General features: G+C 41.3%; 1 protein-coding gene across 1 annotated transcript in view; it reads left to right on the top strand.

The window, feature by feature from the left end:
• Adgra3 (adhesion G protein-coupled receptor A3) overlaps nucleotides 1-13,534 on the top strand; it is a 72,996-nt gene extending 59,462 nt beyond the window's left edge. Inside the window, exons 15-19 of the mRNA XM_013008895.1 lie at nucleotides 1,494-1,618; nucleotides 2,658-2,781; nucleotides 8,839-8,984; nucleotides 11,725-11,820; nucleotides 11,958-13,534. Coding sequence (XP_012864349.1) covers nucleotides 1,494-1,618; nucleotides 2,658-2,781; nucleotides 8,839-8,984; nucleotides 11,725-11,820; nucleotides 11,958-13,203 — 1,737 coding nt within the window. The 3' untranslated portion in view covers nucleotides 13,204-13,534. The remainder of the gene's footprint in view (nucleotides 1-1,493; nucleotides 1,619-2,657; nucleotides 2,782-8,838; nucleotides 8,985-11,724; nucleotides 11,821-11,957) is intronic.
• The last annotated feature ends 6,487 nt before the right edge of the window (nucleotides 13,535-20,021 follow it).

Below are 20,021 nucleotides of genomic sequence, written 5' to 3'. Positions count from 1 at the left end.
GAAACGTGTCTGCACTCATTTTCATTTCCCCAACATTGTAAAAACTACTACTACTACTACTACTAATAATAATAGTTGTAGCAGAACATAGTGTCATGATGCACAGGCCATAGACAGTTGTTTGTGATAGCTTTCCTCTAGCCTTCCCTTTGGTCACTGGGTTGATACAGCAGATTCCTCTTTGAGCTGCATGTGTGTCCTGCTGGTTCCTGGTATAACTATGTCCAGTACCCTTTCCTGCCTGCTGGGCACCAAGCTCATGTTTGTCCGGTAAACAGAAGAGTTTACAAATTGGAGTTTATGTGGAGCTATCAAGTTGAAACTCAGTTTGCTGTGTTCTATCTCTCCCGCTTCCCATCATATTTTCAGGCTTTTGTCATTAGTTGTTCATCTTCTGTTGAAGTGAATGGTTTGTGCATTGTCCTCATGCAGTCTTTTTCTGTTTACGCTTTTATATTACTACTGTCTGATTCTTCCCTGGGAAAATTTGCCCATTCCCTCCGTATACTAAGCCACTTTCCGTCTCCTTCATTTTGCCACTTCTTCCTTGCCTTTTGTTCTAGCTTCTCTTGTTTCAGATATTTGTTGAAGAGCCCTTGCTCACAGGCAGTAGGGGGCCAGAGAAAAGCCAGAGAAGGGATCAGGTGAGTCTGCAGCTTTGACACCTGCATCCTGGGGTGTTCCAGGCTCCGCAAGGAAGGGAAGAGTTACAAGTTAAGGTTTCAGCCTGTTGTTTTCCTGTCAGCCAGGCAGTGTCTGTAGTGTGTTTAGAAATACAGACTCGGCAGCCATGCACGGCACTTTCTCACTCAGTTTTTCAAGCTATAAAATGGGGATGATAATGTACCTGCCTGTGTAAAATGTTGGGTACAGCCATTGCCCAGAAGATGAAATGTTACACGAGTGACATGCTTGTTGAATTTTGAACTCATGCAGGGGCTCTTCTTCTCCCATAACTGTGCCATTCATTTTGTCAGCAAAATATTGCTGACAATCTTATTATCTTTGTCTCTCCTGTGGCTCAGTGTTGTGCCAGGACAAGACATATCTTAGCATTATGTTTCCAAGGGCCTCCCATGGTGTTTGTTCCATTTGTATTAGTGGAACTTTGCAGACCCTGCTCTCTCCTATGTTTTCTTAGCTGGTGACTGTACAGTGCAAGTGTGGAAGGTCATCACCAAGGAGGGCAGAGCCTGTGGCTGTCCTTTGGAATCAACTGGCCTGTGCATGGTGCGCCTGTCTCCCTTACCCCCATCACAGAACAGCATTAGATGTCCAGAGTTCAAAGTTGGGTTGTACAAACAGCATGGCATGCACAGTTAATGCAGTAGAGAGAGTCATACATAATGTGGAGACAGCAAGAAGTTAGTCATTGGGTAAGGCAGGGAGATGGAGGACCTGAGTTCTGGATTAACGAGTATGATTCAGTTACTTCAAATCCCTGTGGTTAAGTGTCTATGGAAGGTGCTGAGAATGAGTCTCTTTTCCCTCAGGATTTGACAGGATCTGAACTGTATACCCCAGCAGCCAGTCTCCTGCACCCTGTGGTTTACACGACTGCAGTCATTCTCCTCTTGTGCCTCTTGGCTGTCATTGTGAGCTACATATACCATCACAGGTAAGCTGGGACAAGCAACAGATACAGCTCTGTGGACTGTGCCTTATAAGACTCCTTTCACATTTCATTCTGATGTGCCCTGGTAACCTTCCCAGGGTAGGAGGAACACTGTAGAAAATACACAAGGCCTCTTTCTTTCATGCCAGCAGAATTAGTAGTAGTCAGTACAGGAGAATGGAAGCTTACTTTTATAGGATCCAGACAGATTGCTGGGCTTGCATCTGGAAAAAGAACACAGGCAAATGGGCACAGGAACGAGAAGCCATGGAATAAGGAGAGATGATGCCCCTAAGGAGGGTCTAGAGGCTGGTTTAGTCCTTGTGTTCTGTGGCTGTGTGCCTGTTGTAATACTCTTTATAGCTGGCATTGTAAAAGAGTTTTTGACATTTAAGCATGGGATAGATGTTTTATTTTTTTTTAATTGCAAAGCTATAGAAATCTTCATGGTTGGAAATAATGAAGGATTTGCTAAGCACAAGTACACTTTGCAAAAGGTTTTGCTAGAACCTGTTTTCCTCTTTAAGCTAGACAGATGTGGCATTTCTTGACATTTGTTAAGAAACAAAAGGCAATTTTGACTTAAAAAAAAAGAAAGTCTTGAACATTTCATTGGGAAAGGCCAGTCAGAAATGTCCTGGCATGCAGGCCATGTTATCCTGGTTGGTCAGGAACAGCACCATGGCAGCCTAGGTAGCCGGCAGGAGAGCCAGTCCTGAGACATTGTAAGTGACGTGAGTTCAAGTGCTTCTTACTGTGGAGAATTTGTTTAGCATTGGCTCTAACGGTTCCATACGTGGTTGTTTTTAATGCCTAAAATTAACTGTTAAGAAACTGTATTAAGTTAAATGATTCTCAAATTATGGTGTGTGTGTGTATATGTGTGTGTGATAGTGTTTGATTAATCAACTATTTAAGTATAAGACATTTAAATTTGACCTTTCATGCAACGGGAATTAACTTGTAAATGAACGTCATAGTGTTCTATTTCAAATATACCAGACTGATGTTTATCCTTCACATTTTTCCTTTCTTACCCCAGTGTGATCAGGATCAGCCTCAAGAGCTGGCATATGCTTGTGAACCTGTGCCTCCATGTTTTTCTGACCTGTGTGGTCTTCGTAGGAGGGATAACCCAAACCAGAAATGCCAGCGTCTGCCAAGCAGTAAGTCCCAGAGAAAAATGTAAAAGGAGAAGTGCTAATACTTAAAAATGACTTCCTTTTTCTCTTTTCCTAGTTAGGGCTGACCCTGAGTTCTTCCCCCTCTTCCCCAACAATTACCAGCATACTTCACGCCTTGAATTTTACCATTTCACCACAGAACACCTCCCTGGGCATCTGCTCTCTTGGTCCTTGGCAACAATACTTACCATGTCTGTTACAGAGACTTAAAATACTTTAAAACTCATAACTTGTATGGAAAGAAAAGTGTCATTTTCTCACAGGACTTTGAAAATTACTTCACCTGTTGATGAAAAGTGTAGAAGTTAGGTTAAGAAAATAAACATTTTAATTGTAATTATTTAAACATCTAAAATTAAATTGTAAATACAATTAAATATTTCACTCGCTTTCAAGTGCTATTACATTTGGAAGCTTATTTATGACACGTATAACCTATTTCTTGTATAAGTGTAAAGAGTGGAAACTCCTCCTTTTAAGATTAGATGAGGGCATTTGTGACAGTTCATGCCCATCTCCTATTGTCTGTGTTGGTTCGCATAAGGCTAACAACAAGAAGCAGAGCATAATAACTTAAGTTTGGACCACCTTAGTTGCACTGTTTTACTGGCTACACTTTCATGGACCATGTTTAAATGGACCAATGTTCAAATTTGAACATGGACCATATTCAAATTAGGGACAAAGAAACCTTAGTCTGCCTTAAGCAGAATTTCCAGGTACAGTTCAATAATGTTAAGCATAAGCCCAACTTCATACAGCTTCTCTGTGAAACCGTCTGTTTTGTGTTTGTACCCATTGAACAGCAGTTGCCTTTTTCTTCTCCCTTCAGTTCTGGTAGCTTATCGTAATTCTAACCTTTGCCTCTACCCTCTGAGTGGAAATGTACATTTATCTTCCTGTTTGATTTGTATTCCTGTAAGTGCAGGTGCGCATGTATGTGTACCACACACACACACACACACAATTATTTTGAATGGGAAAGGCTAGCATAGAAGAAGTGGCATTTCCTTTTTTCTATTTTTCAACCTCCAGAGAAACTGGAGCCTTGCGCTTGCCGTGCCCCCTGTTTGTTTCCATTATTTTTCAAGTAAAGCTTTGTGTTTATGTCCAGTTTAGCCTGGACCTCAGTACTCCTGCTCAACACCTACCACATAGCTAGGGCAACATCCCTGTGATATCATGCCCAGCTTTATTAGTTGAGTTGTGTCTCCCTGGGATGACTTGAAATTGAGGTCCTAATCTTCATCACTACAGTAGTTGGTGGTTGCGATTACTGTACCTGGCCAGATAGACATTTTTGAGTATAGAGGACACATAGGGCCAGCATACAAGTGCAGTGATTGTAGCACCATGTGTGCTATGAAGATGTATATAAAGACTTCATTGCCATTTTATGTCTTTTCTGATTGCAAAAATAAAGCCCAACTACACCAGACATCTAGGAGACGTGCACCCACAGGGTCTTGTCTACATGTTAGTATAAACGTTAGTGGTTAGTCTGTGGGATACTATAAGCTCTAAAAGAAAGCATTCACCCTCTCTGGAGGCCAGCAGAGACCCTTGGGCTCAGTGCAGCTGGGCCTGTGTAGGTGAATATGTAGGTGAAGGCGAGTGATCATGACTGCACTGTTACAAAGCAAAACCCGGGGCAGGGAGACCCAGCACAGAGAAGGAATGGGAGTCACCAGCATGGTACATGCATCAGGGCATCCAGGCTAACGAACTACAGCAGAGTCAGCACCACAGAATCTTGTGAATGAAAAGTAAGCATCAGTCACTGCATTAACCCTGATGTCTTTCATGAAGATGAACGTGACTAAGATCAACAGCATGCCTTTAACAAAAACAGATGGGAGAGGTCATATGGTGAAATATGTTATTATTAACACCCTAACTTTGTCTTGCAAGTAGGTTATTGTGTGTGTATTTGGTTTACAATAAGTTTTTTAAAATACACTAAATAAATGCAGGCCATGGTTGGCCCAATTATTAGATGTCTCATGGACCTCAGGCTGTGATTAATCCAACATTGTATACCTAGGATCCAGCTTGAGATGCTCTGTGTATGTGTGTGTGTAAGAACAGTTGAGGGTTCTAAATGACTTGAGGATATCAGTAGTAGCATGCATATAGTCACTGCTCAACAAATATTACTAGATCTACTACTATTCCTAGTGTTATGGTTACAGTTTCTTTCTCAGGGATACAGTATATTTCTGTTTCAGGCCATTGCTGTATTCTTGGGAAAGAAGATAATGGGTTTGAATGCACTTGATACCTAGACAGAAGTCATAACCTCTTTCTTCTCAGTTCCTCATCTTCTCCACAGGGCTGCTTCTCATTTACCTTGAAGATTTAACTTTATGATTACTGTTTCAGAGATCCTGCCTGTCATCTCTCACTTTTACATTATATTGCTAAAAATCTCATGGTGCCCATAAAACTTTATAATTGTTTATTGCCTCTGGGCTTTCTGGACAAGAGTTGTATGATTCATCAGTGTGTATCATATCACCCAGGGACCAACTCTTAGTAGGTAATCAGCAGGCACATATTTATGAACAAAAAGAAGTCTGGTGATTATACAGGTCATTGTGAGCCTTGACTGTACTAGGAGAGTATTAATGGTCTTGGTGTTACTTAAAATATTCACTGACTTCCCAAAGCAGACATGTTCATTGGTTTCATGAAAAAAATGAATTGGACATTGTAAAGTTAAACTTTCTTTGTAGTATACTCTTTCTCAAATGAAAGGCATAGGACCTGCACAGGCTTCTTAGTGCCTTTAGAACCAACTACCCATTAGCTAACGGTTTACACAAGAAAAGGGAAAGGCAGATCTTTAGATGTGTTCATGTCATTCTCTTCTGATTTTACTCCGTCCTCTTCTGTGAAAACACAGAACATCCTTGTTGTTCTTCTGGCTCAGGCATGGCTTCCTTTAGCATTGCAACACTTACTTCAGTTCATAGGCAGCTGAGTGGAGGGCATGGTGTACAGCCAGGGCTGGCCGAGGGTCCCAGGTCCTCAGAGGGAGGTGCAAAGCACTTTGTTCTCCTGGGGCTTTGATGGTTCTTGGGTACAACAGTGGGCTGGGCTGGTGAAACCCACTGATTGTTTAGATTCATCCATGTCTTGAGTGCAGTTTTGTATTTGTGCTCAAATCAGTGTGCTTTTGTCTGAACTTCTTGTGAGTACTCCTGTATTATACACAGTTACAGGTGGTTGGTTGAGGTCATTAAAGGCGCCACCAACTAGGTGCTTCCCACTCTGGCTCCTCAGTCAGTTTCGGGGTGTCTACTGTGGCTTTAGTTATAGAGGAGAACTAAAAGCATGAGTGAGAGTAGATGGGACCATGGACTCAAAGCTGGAAATGATACGATCCTTTCCTGGTGTGATGCCAAATAATTGTTTTATCTTTCATTTTCTGGTCTTTTTAAGTAGCCCAAGCCTCTGACTCCCGAGTTGCTAGGGTAACAAGTGTCCACCTACACACTCCACTTGGCTGTTGATTTTCTTAGTTATGCATGAAGGTGGTGAATCTAGTTTTCCCTTTCAGTTACCCAGTTGCAACATATTAAATACTGTGCCAGCTGCATTTGTCAGCCGTCTTTCCTGTCTTCCATCTAGAGAATCGCTGTAGTGACACATAAGGAGAACTTGGGAAAATCCCATTCATATATATTAAAATCTTTCTAAACTTTCACACTAACCCTTACAAGAAACTTTAGAAAAGGCCTTTAGAATAACGTACCTTGGAAGGGTTAGTGTGAAAGTTATTAGTACATAAATACATCCATTTAAAAAATACGTAAAGTGAGTCACTGAAAATTGTCTTACTCCAGATCACTAGAGCTGTTGCATAGCAGGGGCATGACTCATAGTGGGTCTGTGTGACTCGGCGCCTGTACCCAACACTGTCTGTCTTTGCCAGGGGCAGAGACCTAGGTAACCATCCCACATGGGCACAGATATCCTGTTGCTGACCATAGAACCACTGGTTCAGCCTTTCTTAGATGAATGTGTGTGGCACACACAGCTAATACGGCCAGCTAAATGAATACAGCTGCTACAAAGAGAAAATCGAGTCACACCCAGAATCACAGGCATTCACTAGTGGAAAACTAGTGTATAATAGTTGTGTATGCGTCCCTATATTGGGTTACTTCCAGTTAAGCTCTCTGGTTTATGAGAGTTTATATTTAAGTAGCACATACAAAAAGTGGAGGTCTTTAGTATAATTCTGCCTGTTGTGTAGCTGTGGAAGTTGTTGTCCTGTGGTTAAGTGGCTTTCTTAAGTATTAACGTGTTGCATTTATAAATGGTTCACATGCCCTGTGGATTCAATTACTTGCTTCCAGACCATTTGCAAAATTTCCATATAGGCCATTGATGACTTGGAAGGAAACATAACGGTAAGATTATGTTCAGTGTGCAGCCCAAGGTAGGGTGGAAAACCCAACAGGGAATTCCACATCCCTATGCAGGCTGTCCTCCTGAGATCTCAGCTGCCCCACTTGTATGTGATTTTTTTTCATTTTAAATGATTTTTTTCTTTTAAATAATGGTTATTAGATGTTATGAGATTCCTAAAATTTCCCATTTGGTAGCAGCCATTTAACTGAAATTTTTATTATGCCTAAGTGATTAATTTTCTGGGAATTTAGAAATACTATAGAAATGATTGAGTTTCCCTCTTTAGAAAACGCTACACCATACCTTTGGTGTGGAAACTAATTTAGTTCAACCTTTTTTTTTTTAACCTTTCTTCAAAAATATTCCTGCAGAAGGAGAGCCTATCATTTTGAGTCAAAATCAGTGATTTGCCGTAAAAATCTTGGTTTCTAAGCACTGAATTCATTTATGGTGATTTGACTTTCAGCATTTGGTGTGACTGCGGAGAGCTAAGTGGGTTATTTTGTGCCTTTTGTTCTACTTCTGTCTATAATTTTTTCCATTTCCATGTGGCCTTACAAAACTGACTAGGGACCAAGGAGACTCTCTGTCCTTAGGAAGACAATGACCTGTGGCTTGGCTAGTTTGGCCAGTGGAATCCACCCTCCCCATACCTCCAAAGTTGTGGCTACCTCCAGAGTTGTGGCAAGCACTACCCTGGACAGGGACTGCCTTGAGCTTTCCTCATAGAATAAGAATGAGGCTTTGCTGTGGGAGTCAGCTGCACACTGCTTCTCCTGATGCTGCGGACAGCGGTGTGCATACTGTTTTTACTGACCTAGGTGTGATAGTGCCAGGTGAGTTGTTTGTGTTGAGGTTGGAAAGCCATCTATTTAAGATGAGAAAATTTTTTCTTGGAGATTTTCATTAGTAGAATTTTATCTGCAAATTGGGTAAGGAGAAAAGAAAGATCCAAAAGTAGCAAGTCAGCGGTTTCTTAAGAGAGCTGGATCATGTCCTAGGTGCTTCCTGATACATGGCACTTCCTTTACTTTAGGCAGGACGTTCTAAGCTTCTCATCCCCTCTCACAGTTTCATCGAGAATTTCATCCTCAGTGAGACTTGCTTCAAACACAGAGCATCATATTTTACTCTTAGACCTGTATGGCAGCTCTGAGTTAGAACTCCAATGACTTATTCTTGATACCTGAGTAATTACCCTTACTCGCTGCTCTTGCTTATGTTCTGGATGCAGAGATGACACAGCATCCTTGGAAAGGCCCTGCGAGGCCTCCTGTCGCCTAGTACTGAGCTTTGTGGTGTATTAAGGGTCACCTTGAGTACATGTGATCACCTGTAGGTTTCTGAGACTCCTGGTTCTTAAGAAGGTCACGTCTTAAGAATGCTTAGTGTGGCTGGGAAGGTAGCTCAGTGGTAGAGTGCTTGTCTCACATGCATGAGGCCCTGGGTTCGATTCCTCAGCACCACATACATAGAAAAAGCCAGAAGTGGGAGCTGTGGCTCAAGTGGTAGAGTGATCAAAATACACCCTTGTAAGACACCCTTGTACTGCTTTTTAATCAAACATGTGAAAACTTGGTTTGCTTTAAGATAATGTGTATCTTTCAATCTTCCCTGTAGGTGGGGATAATTCTTCATTATTCTACCCTTGCCACAGTACTATGGGTGGGAGTAACCGCTCGAAATATTTATAAACAAGTCACTAAGAAAGCTAAAAGATGCCAAGATCCCGACGAGCCTCCGCCTCCGCCGAGACCCATGCTCAGGTATCCGGTCTTCGTCGAATTGTCTTAAATGTGTATCGAATTGTGTTTGCTTTAGTTGAAGCCTGGTCATAAGATGGAACAAGAAGTACAGAAGTGAAAGAATGAATGTAGGAGCCGCACCGTCATGCTTCTGAATGTAGGTTCTTTATTTTCCTGAGGAGGCGGGGCGGCCTCAGCCTCCACAGCCCTCCACCATGTTCATGCCCCACGCGGTCGGCTGCTGCCTCCTCCCTGCAGGATGTCATGGCGGGCACTGGCCATGGCCTAGGGCACCAGAGGGCTCTGTGCAATGTGAACTGTTAATGTTTATTGCCTTGAGGTCATGCACGGGTCATGGATTTTAAGAGGGCAGCAATTTGTTTACTTCCTGTGAAAGATGAAACACATCCAGAGTTATGTCCTTCTTTCCTATTACAATAAAAAGACGAATAAGTGAAGCATCCTGCTGGGGTGAGTAGAACTGTCACCTGTGATGACTGAGTTTTGGCTGCGGGCTGAAGTCTTGGGGGCTCCCCACATGCCCTGTTCTAGAGGCTTTTACAGGAGCTGGACTGGCTATGGGCCTGGGGGGCCCTGATATAGAAGACATGGAAATACAAAACTGCCTTGACCATCCAAAAAAAGAAACCCTCAATTTGGCCATGGGGACATGATGGACTCTATGCTGGACCTCTGGTATCAACCTTCCCTTGCAGTCCGTTAGGTGTCCTCCAAGTAATGCATGCCCTTTGGCTGGGCTCTAGGCTCCAGACCTCTGAGCACCATATTAAAATAGGAGCAGCCTCTGAAGATTTGTAACCAAGAGAATAGCTAAACACAATTGTTGTTTTAGAGTGGCCAGATGATATTAGTTGGCATGAGTGACCTGATAATAAGGAAATCTGCTGAGGTCAGTACCACGGTCTACATGAGAACTGAAGCTGTCTAGAGTGTCCAGAGAGAAGAGAGAGCACAAGTTCAGGGGGCATGAGACAATTCCCTCAGGATTAATGGCAAACTGGGTTGAAGAATGTATGAGCATGAAGAAGTTGAAGGTGGCTACACACAGCCTGCTCCAGTTTATTAGGCCGCTCAGAGATCTGGTGTTCCCTGAGAACCTGAGAAATGATAGAGGAGGGAGGAGGGGGGGAGGGGCCAGGGGTGGAGGGTGATGAACTCACCAGAGCTTTCTTGTGGTAAGCATTTGGTTTTAGAGGTCCAGTGCTTAGCAGGAGACACTTCCACGTGCTGTGTTGAAGCCATAGGAAAGATTGGTTAAGAAAGGAGTACAACTTGAGCTACATCCATGTCTTACCTGTGGGCCATGGAAGCATGGAAGCACTGCTAGGAGATATAACACCTGATAGTGTAGATGGTTCTGGGGCTACGGGTACAGAGTGTCCTGGCTGCTGGTTCAGGACCGTGCCATGCGGTAGGAAGCCGACCATTTTTAAGCACAAAAGAGAATGACAAGAAACCATAAATAGAAATATGTGCCAGGGTCTTTGCTCTATCCCATTCATTGTAGAGGGGAGCTGTTTCTGGGGAAGGAGTAGCTGCAGAAGTCAGATTCTAGCCCTCTGATGAGTACCCAGCCCCATCTGTTTCTCTGTTTTTGTTTTTGTTTTTACAGATATTCAGATATCTTTCTAGGCACAAAGTTTTTCTTGTTACAACCAGCTACCACTCTGTCTTCTTGAGTTCTTACCACTACTCTGTGCCCTTGGCTATCACCAACTGCCCCACTGGGAAGAAATCAGGGCATTCTGAACACTGGTTTCTGGCCTCCCCAAATCCTCTGTTGTTCTTGGTTGCCTGGAGGGGATCCTTTATGCAGAAGTTGGAGGCTGACTTGAGGGGATCCTTTATGCAGAAGCTGGAGGCTCAGGATGTGCCAAGTTAATTGCTAAACATGGTTACAGTTGTCTGAACTCTGAACAAGATCTTAATTGTAACAACTTGAAAAAGAAACTACTTCCCCCTAAAATACAAAGCTGAAACCCTATCCGGCTGCCGTTCTCCACCTGTCCACAGGGTGGCAGGAGCTGACCAACTTTCCTCCGTTTGGAAACGTCCCAGGCCTTGTGCTTTTAAAAAAGATTAAAAAAAAAAATGGTCATATGTACATAGTGATTGAGCTATTATGATCCTCTGCTAAGACCATTTAAAATGATGGCAATTGAAATGAACTCCAAGATAAGGACACAAGTTTTTTGTTGTTGTTTTTAATGTACTATGTGAAGTTATTTCTTTTTTTCCTTCATTATCCCCTCTCTGTTCTATCCCCTGTTGTCAGTTTTTTATTTTGGCATCGTGTGTCTTGAATATGTGTTCATCTGATTTGGGGAAGGGAAGAGGAATAACAAAATGGTGAGCTGAAGGACAAAGGGTGAACCAATGCAACACTGATACTCACAAGTCACTATGTTGGAAGTGAACTTTACAACTTTGTGGGAGGGGAGCCAGAGAAGGAAGGGAAAATGGAAGAAAACAAGGCAGGGGGTGACAATGTTCCCCAAGAAATGTACCCATTCTCTCATGTACCGTACATCACACAATAACCTTTTTAAAAACGTTGGATAAAAAAGAATTTTTTTCTTCCAGTTAAAAAAAGCAGTCTGTCAAAGGACTCAAGGTATTATTGGAGTAAATAATAAATAATTTTTAAGGAATGAGTTCAGAAGTGTGGAGACACTGGAAAATACGCCTTAAGAAATGAAACAGGCTAACGAGCAAGTGTTCCCGTTCTTCCTCATTCTAGGTTCTACCTGATTGGTGGTGGAATTCCCATCATTGTTTGTGGGATAACAGCGGCAGCAAACATCAGGAATTACGGCAGTCGGCCAAGTGCACCCTAGTGAGTATTTTGCATTCTCTATGTCCCTGACCCATTTGCTGCTCTTGTAAGCATTTCTAGGTACTACAGTTTAGCACACCTTCCTAAATCATGTTACATACTTGCCATCTAAGCCGGTTCACCGTGTTCTCTCCTAGTTGTTGGATGGCATGGGAACCCTCCTTGGGAGCCTTCTATGGACCTGCCAGTTTCATCACTTTCGTAAATTGTATGTATTTTCTAAGCATATTTATTCAGTTGAAAAGACACCCTGAGCGCAAATACGAGCTTAAGGAGCCCACAGAGGAGCAGCAGAGACTGGCAGCCAATGAAAATGGTGAAGTAACCCATCAGGACTCGATGTCTTTGTCTCTGATATCTACGTCAGCCTTGGAAAATGAGCACACTTTTCATTCTCAGCTCCTGGGGGCCAGCCTCACATTGCTCTTGTATGTTGCCCTGTGGATGTTCGGGGCCTTGGCCGTTTCATTGTATTATCCCTTGGACTTAGTTTTCAGCTTCTTTTTTGGAGCCACGTGTTTGAGCTTCAGTGCTTTCGTCATGGTTCACCATTGTGTCAGCAGGGAGGATGTCAGACTCGCGTGGATCATGACTTGCTGCCCTGGACGGAGCTCCTACTCAGTGCAGGTCAATGTGCAGGCCCCCAACTCCAGTGGGACGAACGGCGAGGCACCCAAGTGCACCAATAGCAGTGCAGAGTCTTCATGCACCAACAAAAGTGCATCGAGCTTCAAAAATTCCTCCCAGGGCTGCAAGTTAACAAACCTTCAGGCCGCTGCCGCGCAGTGCCATACCAACTCCTTACCTTTGAACTCCACGCCTCAGCTCGATAATAGTCTAACGGAACATTCGATGGACAACGATATTAAGATGCATGTGGCACCTGTGGATGTACAGTTTCGAACAAATGTGCACCCAAGTCGCCATCATAAAAACCGAAGTAAAGGCCACCGGGCAAGCAGACTCACCGTCCTAAGAGAATATGCCTACGATGTCCCAACCAGCGTGGAAGGAAGTGTGCAGAACGGCATGCCTAAAAGCCGGCAGGGCAATAATGAGGGCCATTCACGAAGTCGGAGGGCTTATTTAGCCTACAGGGAAAGACAGTACAACCCGCCCCAGCAAGACAGCAGTGATGCTTGTAGCACACTTCCTAAAAGTAGCCGAAATTTTGAAAAGCCTGTTTCAACTAGCAGTAAAAAGGATACATTAAGGAAGTCAACCGTGGTCGAACTTGAAAGTCCACAGAAGTCTTATGGCCTCAACTTAGCTGTTCAGAATGGACCAATGAAAAGCAGTGGGCAGGAAGGACCCACCTCACTCAGTCCTGATAGCACTGGCAATGTTAGGACTGGGTTATGGAAACACGAAACTACTGTGTAGTGTCGCTGGGTATCCTTGGCAGAAATTGATACGAACTGCAATTGGCACATTCCTTTAAGCTATGGACATTCAACAAACCAAACTGTTTACAGTGACTTTAGGGATTGGAAACAATTTTGAATTTTGGATTTTACTTATTTTATGTCCCTACATTGTTGCCTTTTTTTTTAAAGGAAAATGAAAGACTCCTTTAAACCATTATTTTTACATTTCAAAGTACCAACAGGATATTTTGGGAACCTGAACTGTAATTTCCTAGAATCTGTAATAATATCTACTTAACATTTCAAGCTTGTATTTAATAAAATAATAGGTATTTGTCTTTGTGTCATTTCTATTTTCATATTTTATCCATATAAAGGCATTTCACTGTTTGAATGTTTTCTGCAGCACATTATTTAAATGAGAATTAACTGTAAGTCTCTTTATTAGGCCTGTGGGTTAACTATACCAATTCTGACATTAAAACCATTATGAATCTTGAGTCGGCATGTTTTATAAATGTCCCTTTGACTCTGCAGGTTTTAAAAATAATCTCAGAATAGTATTTTTAAGTGGAAGTGCCTATAAAGAATCTTGTCCAAAGTTGCATAGTTTTATCACATCCCTTTGATGCTATGAATACTGTTTCCACATTTTTGTGGCTTTGGGGTGGTTTATATTTGAGTCTGTATTTCTTACTGAGTATTTTTAGTGAGTGCATCCTGCACGTGTGTTGCTCGAAATATAAGTGAACATCTCCCAAATAAGGTTCACGTTCACTCGTTCAAAATCAGTCTGGATGTTGGCTTTTGCTTGTGCTTAACCAGAGCAGGTTTCTTAGGTGGATGCTGAAGTCCTGACCTTTGCGTTCCACTTCTGTGGCAAAGCAGTGCCGTTCCACACGTCATCAGGAGTTGCCACCCACACCGCAGTCCTTTCCCTTCCTGTCCTCAGACTCCCTGGGTTCCCAGTCCCTGCGCAGATGCAAGACAGTGCTTCAGAAATCGCACAGCTTAGATCTATTTTCAGCAGAGTCTAAAGGTTTGAATCAAATCAGACTGCAAAGTACATATTTAAGAAGTGCTAAAAGAGGCAAGCAGCTTAACTTGATAAACCTCAAATTCGGAGATTAACTGCTTCCTTACAGAGCGGTGCTCAGGGACACTGCGAGCTACCATTGTCACGGCCTCATTCACTTTGCCTCGGGCCCCTGCATTAGTAGCAAGTTATTTTGCTTTACAACAATAAAACTAATACTCTTTCAGCCCTGTTTTCTTTAAAGGTGTTAGAGACATTCTCTTTTGGAGGGAAACAAGGCAGCTAACCAAAAGATTTTCTACTTGTACATTTTAACCTAGAATGGTATTAAAATACACACAGTGCCTTTAAATGTACAGGGTCTTCTGATGCATTGATATATTTCTTGGGGGCAAGACAATTGAAAATAACCAAGATTAGCTAGTTAGAAGTAGAGTGAGCCAGGCACTGGTAGCTCACACCTGTAATCCTAACCACTCAGGCGGCTGAGACCCGTAGGGTCACAGTTGAGGGCCAGCCTGAGTGTGAAATTTGGTGAGACTTTACCTCAAGAAAGGAAAAAAGTCAAAAAACCATGCTGGAGGCATGGGCTCAACTAGTAGAATGCTAGCCAAGCAAGAACAAGCAAGCAAGCTAAGCAAGTCAGAGACCTTGAGTTAAATTCTGGTACTAGCAAAGAAAGAGTATAGGGGATGGGGAGAGGAAAGGGGAAAACAGGAAAGGAAAAAAGGTGAGTGAACACGAAGTGGGGTGGGGGGAGGAGGAGAATGAACAGCCAGGTACAATGATTAATGCCTACGATTTCAGCCACTCTGGAGGATTTTCAGTGTGAAGTCAGCTTAGGAAAAAAGTTAGATCTCATCTCAAATGGATGTGGTAGTATAAACCTGTCATTCCAGCTATGACAGCGTCTATAAGTAGGAAGATCATAGTCCAGTGCCAGGTAAAAAGCAAGACCCTATTTGAAAAATAAAGTGGAAGGGGATAGAAATGCAGCTCAAGTGATAAAGCAACCGGTCTAGCAAGCACAAGGCCATGAGTTTAAATCCCAATACTACTACTCCCAAATGGAGTAAATTGATTTTATCTCTGCTAATTTTTTTCACAATTCATTTTATTTTATGTAATGCATTATCACAGTGTTGAGCCTGTTTGCCCTGTTGGTCAGCTGTACTCACAGAGAGAACTTTGCTGCTGTTCTTTTGCCCACCTTTCCACAGGAAGTGAGGCATTTTCTTACCTGGAAACGTTGTCTTTTCCTTATTTATTAGCTCCAGCATAACTTCCTATATAGACCATAAAGAACAGGAGTTGGAGTGGAAGAAGACATGAAAAGAACACAAAAAGCTCTTGAAGAAAATGAAGGTTTCACTAAAAATGTCCAGAAGGTTGTGTTCTAGAAAGTGATGAGCAAGCACTTTGCGCAATCCACAGAATTTTATTGAATTAAAATTTGATGTTAACACACGGGATGTGAATAATACATTGTCTCGCTCTACCTTTGTCATTTATGATTTATGACTTGTTACTGGCTTTATTTTTCATAGAATTATAAACTGATAAAAGACACCTCAGTTTTCTTAGAGAGATCTCTTTTTCTCCCCATTTAAAAATTTTGACAACTTTGACTCAAAAAAACTTGAGCTGTTTGATGGCCATTAAACCATGTCCAGGACAAGCAGTGTGTTTGCTGATGTGTTTGCTTAATTCTCATCCTACGTAGTTTCATAATGGACTATACTGGATAATAGTTGACATAGGGGAACATACAGTTTCTTAGGCTATTTCATGAAAGGTATTTTTAGAACATCCCATATAAGATGTGTGCTAAGCATGTTTTATATTAATATACACACATATACATACCTACATATAATGTGTATGTATTTGTTTATATGTATTATTTATATTACTTGATGCTAACCTACATTTTAGTTCAAAATTTGTTTTGTGTATGAGCACTTTTGTGGTGCTTTCTGTTTGTTTAAATGTGTATATTAATATTTGAAGTAACTAACAGGTGGTAACTGATCTCTGAATCCTGAATATTTAGATGTTTTAGATGTAATATAAATATTATGTACATGTTCATTGTATTTATATAAATAGGAGACATAGCAAGCAACATACATGTCAGTACTTGAAGACTGAAGAGAGTATGAAAGAAAATTCCTCACTTTTGTGGAGATGTGGGAAAAAGAAAAGCAGCAAGTTCTCTCTGTGTACTGACTTAACAGGGCAAACAGTATGAAGAACAACATTAAAGCAGACCTGTATATTTCAGGCATTGATTTTTAGAATGCCCAATATGAATTTATTTGGTTAAAATTACAAAAGATAAGGATAAAGATTAACTGAAAGCATATGTTAGTTTAATTCAACTAAATAATCAGGGAAGAATACATACAACAATAACCCAAAAATATTTTTAAAGTTATCTTTTTACAGTTTCTAAGATTTTTGTTTGGTTTTGCTTTTTGAGACAGATTCCTGCAAAGTTTCCAAGGCTGACCCAGAGCATGTAATCCTCCTGCCTCAAGATTTAATTCATTTAATTTGAGCATAGTCAATTCTCTGCCATCCATGGATTCAACCAAGTATGAATGAAAAGTAGTGTTTTTAAAGCATCAGTATGAATGGATTTTCTTGTCAGTTCTCAATCAGCACAGTATTGTGACTGTGTAGTAGATATTTTGTCTGGATACTGTAAAGTAATCTAAAGATGACTTTAAAATATAAGTGAATATGTATAGGTTATAGTCAAATACAGTTCCCTTTTTTACAAGCAACTGAAGCAATCGGTACAGTTCTGGTCCTGAGACAATCCACACAGACACAGGGGGATGAGTGCTTCAGCCCAAAGCTTTTATTATTTTGATACTTCCTAAACTTGAGGCATTCTATCCCATTTGCTTGTTTTGCTGTATTGTCCTTACCATTTATGTTAATGCAGTCATGTAGATCAACTTGTTTTCATTGAAATATAAATAATAAGCCCATAGATTTGCTTGCATACAGAAACACATTTAATCATTTCTGAAATCTACAATCTCATCATATGTATTCCAAATTAGATATACTCAAATGATCTATCCTGAGGTAAAATTCTCACCGAAAGCCAAGTACAGTGGTGGAATAGGCATCCAATAACAATTCCCATTCCAAAAAGGAGAAAACAGGGATGAAGAAAGGTAACAAGTCTCCAGTAAGTCTAAAGCCTAATGAGGCAAATCCCATTAGACTCTAAGAACTGAACACAATCCTCCTTAGTTTGACGTTTTGCCCTCAAACAAGAGTGGCAACACTCATCATTAACCTTAGTGACTCAGTAATAAAATCACCACTCCCTCCTGTGATACTGTGTTTTGTTGGCCTGGAGGAATGTTTTCACCGGAGACATAACAATGGTTCTATTGAACTGGACTTGAGATCAACTACCTGGTTGCTTGGAGCTCCTTGTCCCTACCAATCAATGGGTAACGGAGGAAGTGCCTTAAATGACTGGGATTAGGGATCCTGACTTCTACGTGGGCTGTGGGGTTATTACTCAGCAGTAGAAATAAGGAAGAGCACGTCTAGAATATGCCTCAGGAATTTCTTAGCATGAATATCAACAGTGAACTGTAACAAGCCAATTTGGACAAAGCTACTAATGGCCATGGCCCTTGGGTAATGAAAGCCTGGGTTGCCCTACCAGATAACAAGGCAGATGTTTGCTGAAGGAAGAGGGCATACAACGTGGGGATTGGAAGAAGTTAGTTATATATACCAGTGGTAGTTAGAGAAATGAGGGTTTATAGTGAACATGTCCTTTTATTCTGGATACATGTGCATACATATGTAGCAAATACCTTTGCTTCTTTCCCTTATTCCATCCTTTAACAGACAGATTAACTATGAAATAGTGTGTTGTTAATTTTACATCACAGTATGTAATTATGGGATATGAAGAAAATACAACTTGGGACTTTGCCTCTTCTGGGAAGGGTTTAGTGTATTTGGGATTTTCTGTATGAAGTGTCTAATGATGTTGAATAATGATGTTATTAATGTGTGGCAATTGTGTTTTGAGAAGAGGCATGGGAAGAAACAAGGTGGCAGGTGTGTAAGAATGGAAGTGTCCCCAGATGATACCAGCAGTTTTGATGGTAGACTTTAAAGAAGATGGGCATTCCTAGTGTGGTTGGGATCAGCCCATCCATTGAGGGTCTGAGTGGAACAGAGAGCAAAGGAAAGGAAAATTCAACCCCCTCTCCCTCCTTTTTTGAGCTAGAACGTCTTTTGTCCTCCACTAGGACTCCATCGTCTGCAGAATGTGGGCCATCTTAGTGTATCACTACAAAGAGTTCTATGACTTGACCAGCGTGTAAACATTCTACTAGCCTATGTCTTTAATTTCATATTGGAAATGTACTTGAAGGCTCATTTGCTGAAGATTTGGTTTGGTCATAGTAATGGTTAAGCAATGGGCCTGTAATTTATTTGCTCTGGTAAAAACTGGGTTGACTCAGAGCTGTTGAAATTGTCTTTATTTTCTATATGCAATAAGCATATTACACTGCACAAATGTGTTTACCTCTCATTAACCTGAGATCAAGATACAGAATATTAGTCCCTCCAGCAAAGCCCCTTCGTGACTCTTCCAGTTACTATATTCCTCTAAGGTAAGCACCCTTGTAACTCGGCTACCATAAAAAGATTTACTGTATGTGGTTTCGTTTGTCCAGCATTTTGAGATTTGTCTATGTTACATGCAGCAGAAATCCATTTTCTATGCTGGGTGGGATTCATGTGATTATCAGAATCCCCATTCTTAGTATTGAAGACATATGGTCTTGGTAGGTATAAACTTTTTTCTCTTGCATATAGATCAAAACCAAAGAAAATGTTCTACTCAGAATAATTAAGCCACTCTCACCAGGAATGAATGAGAGTTTTGGTTACTCCACATCCTTAATAGTATTATCTGTTCTGGTAGGGATAGGGATGGCATTTCCTTGGCTTTAATTGCATTTCCTTAGGGATAATGGTCTGGATCTCTGTGTTCTTATTGGTTAACTGAATAATCTCTTCTTAATTCTTCAAGCCTGATTTAATAACTGAGTTGTCAGTCTTTTACTCTATTATGCCTAAATATTTAATTAATTTAAACCTAAATAATTATTTCTCCCAGTTATTCTTCTTTTTAATCTCTTAAATGTTATCTTTGTTTTTGGACAAGTTCTCACTATGTAGCATAGTCTAGCCTTCAAACTTAAGATCCTCCAGTCTTATTGTTCTGAGTTCTGGTATTATTGGTGTAATCACCATGTTGGTTATTTATTGAATAACACTTTATTTTGAAGAAGCACGAATTTTTTTTAAAAAAATTATGGTGAGTGCTTCATGCTTAGTGTTCAAGAAGTCATTACCAACCACAAAGTTAAGAAGAAAACATATTCTTTTAGGAGGTTAGCCGTGTGTGAGTGTGTGTGTGTGTGTGTGTGTGTGTGTGTGTGTGTGTGTGTGTGTGTGTCACAGGGTCTGGGCACTGTCCCTGAGCTCTTTGCTCAAGGCTAGCACTCTACCACTTTCAGCCATAGCTCTCCTTCCAGTTTTCTGGTGGTTAATTGGAGATTGCAATCTCACAGACCTTCCTTCCTAGGATTTTTTTTTTGGGGGGGGGGTACAGTCATGGGGCCTGAACTCTGGACCTGGGCGCTGTCCCTCAGCTCTTGAGCTCAAGGCTAGTGCTCTACCACTGGAGCTACAGCACCACTTCCGGCTTTTTTCTTTTTGCTTATGTGGTGCTGAGGAAT

Source organism: Dipodomys ordii, unplaced genomic scaffold, assembly GCF_000151885.1.
Source record: "Dipodomys ordii isolate 6190 unplaced genomic scaffold, Dord_2.0 Scaffold8, whole genome shotgun sequence".
Taxonomy (NCBI): domain Eukaryota; kingdom Metazoa; phylum Chordata; class Mammalia; order Rodentia; family Heteromyidae; genus Dipodomys; species Dipodomys ordii.
The sequence above is the reverse complement of the archived record's forward strand: the minus strand, read 5'-3'. Positions and strand labels throughout refer to the sequence as shown.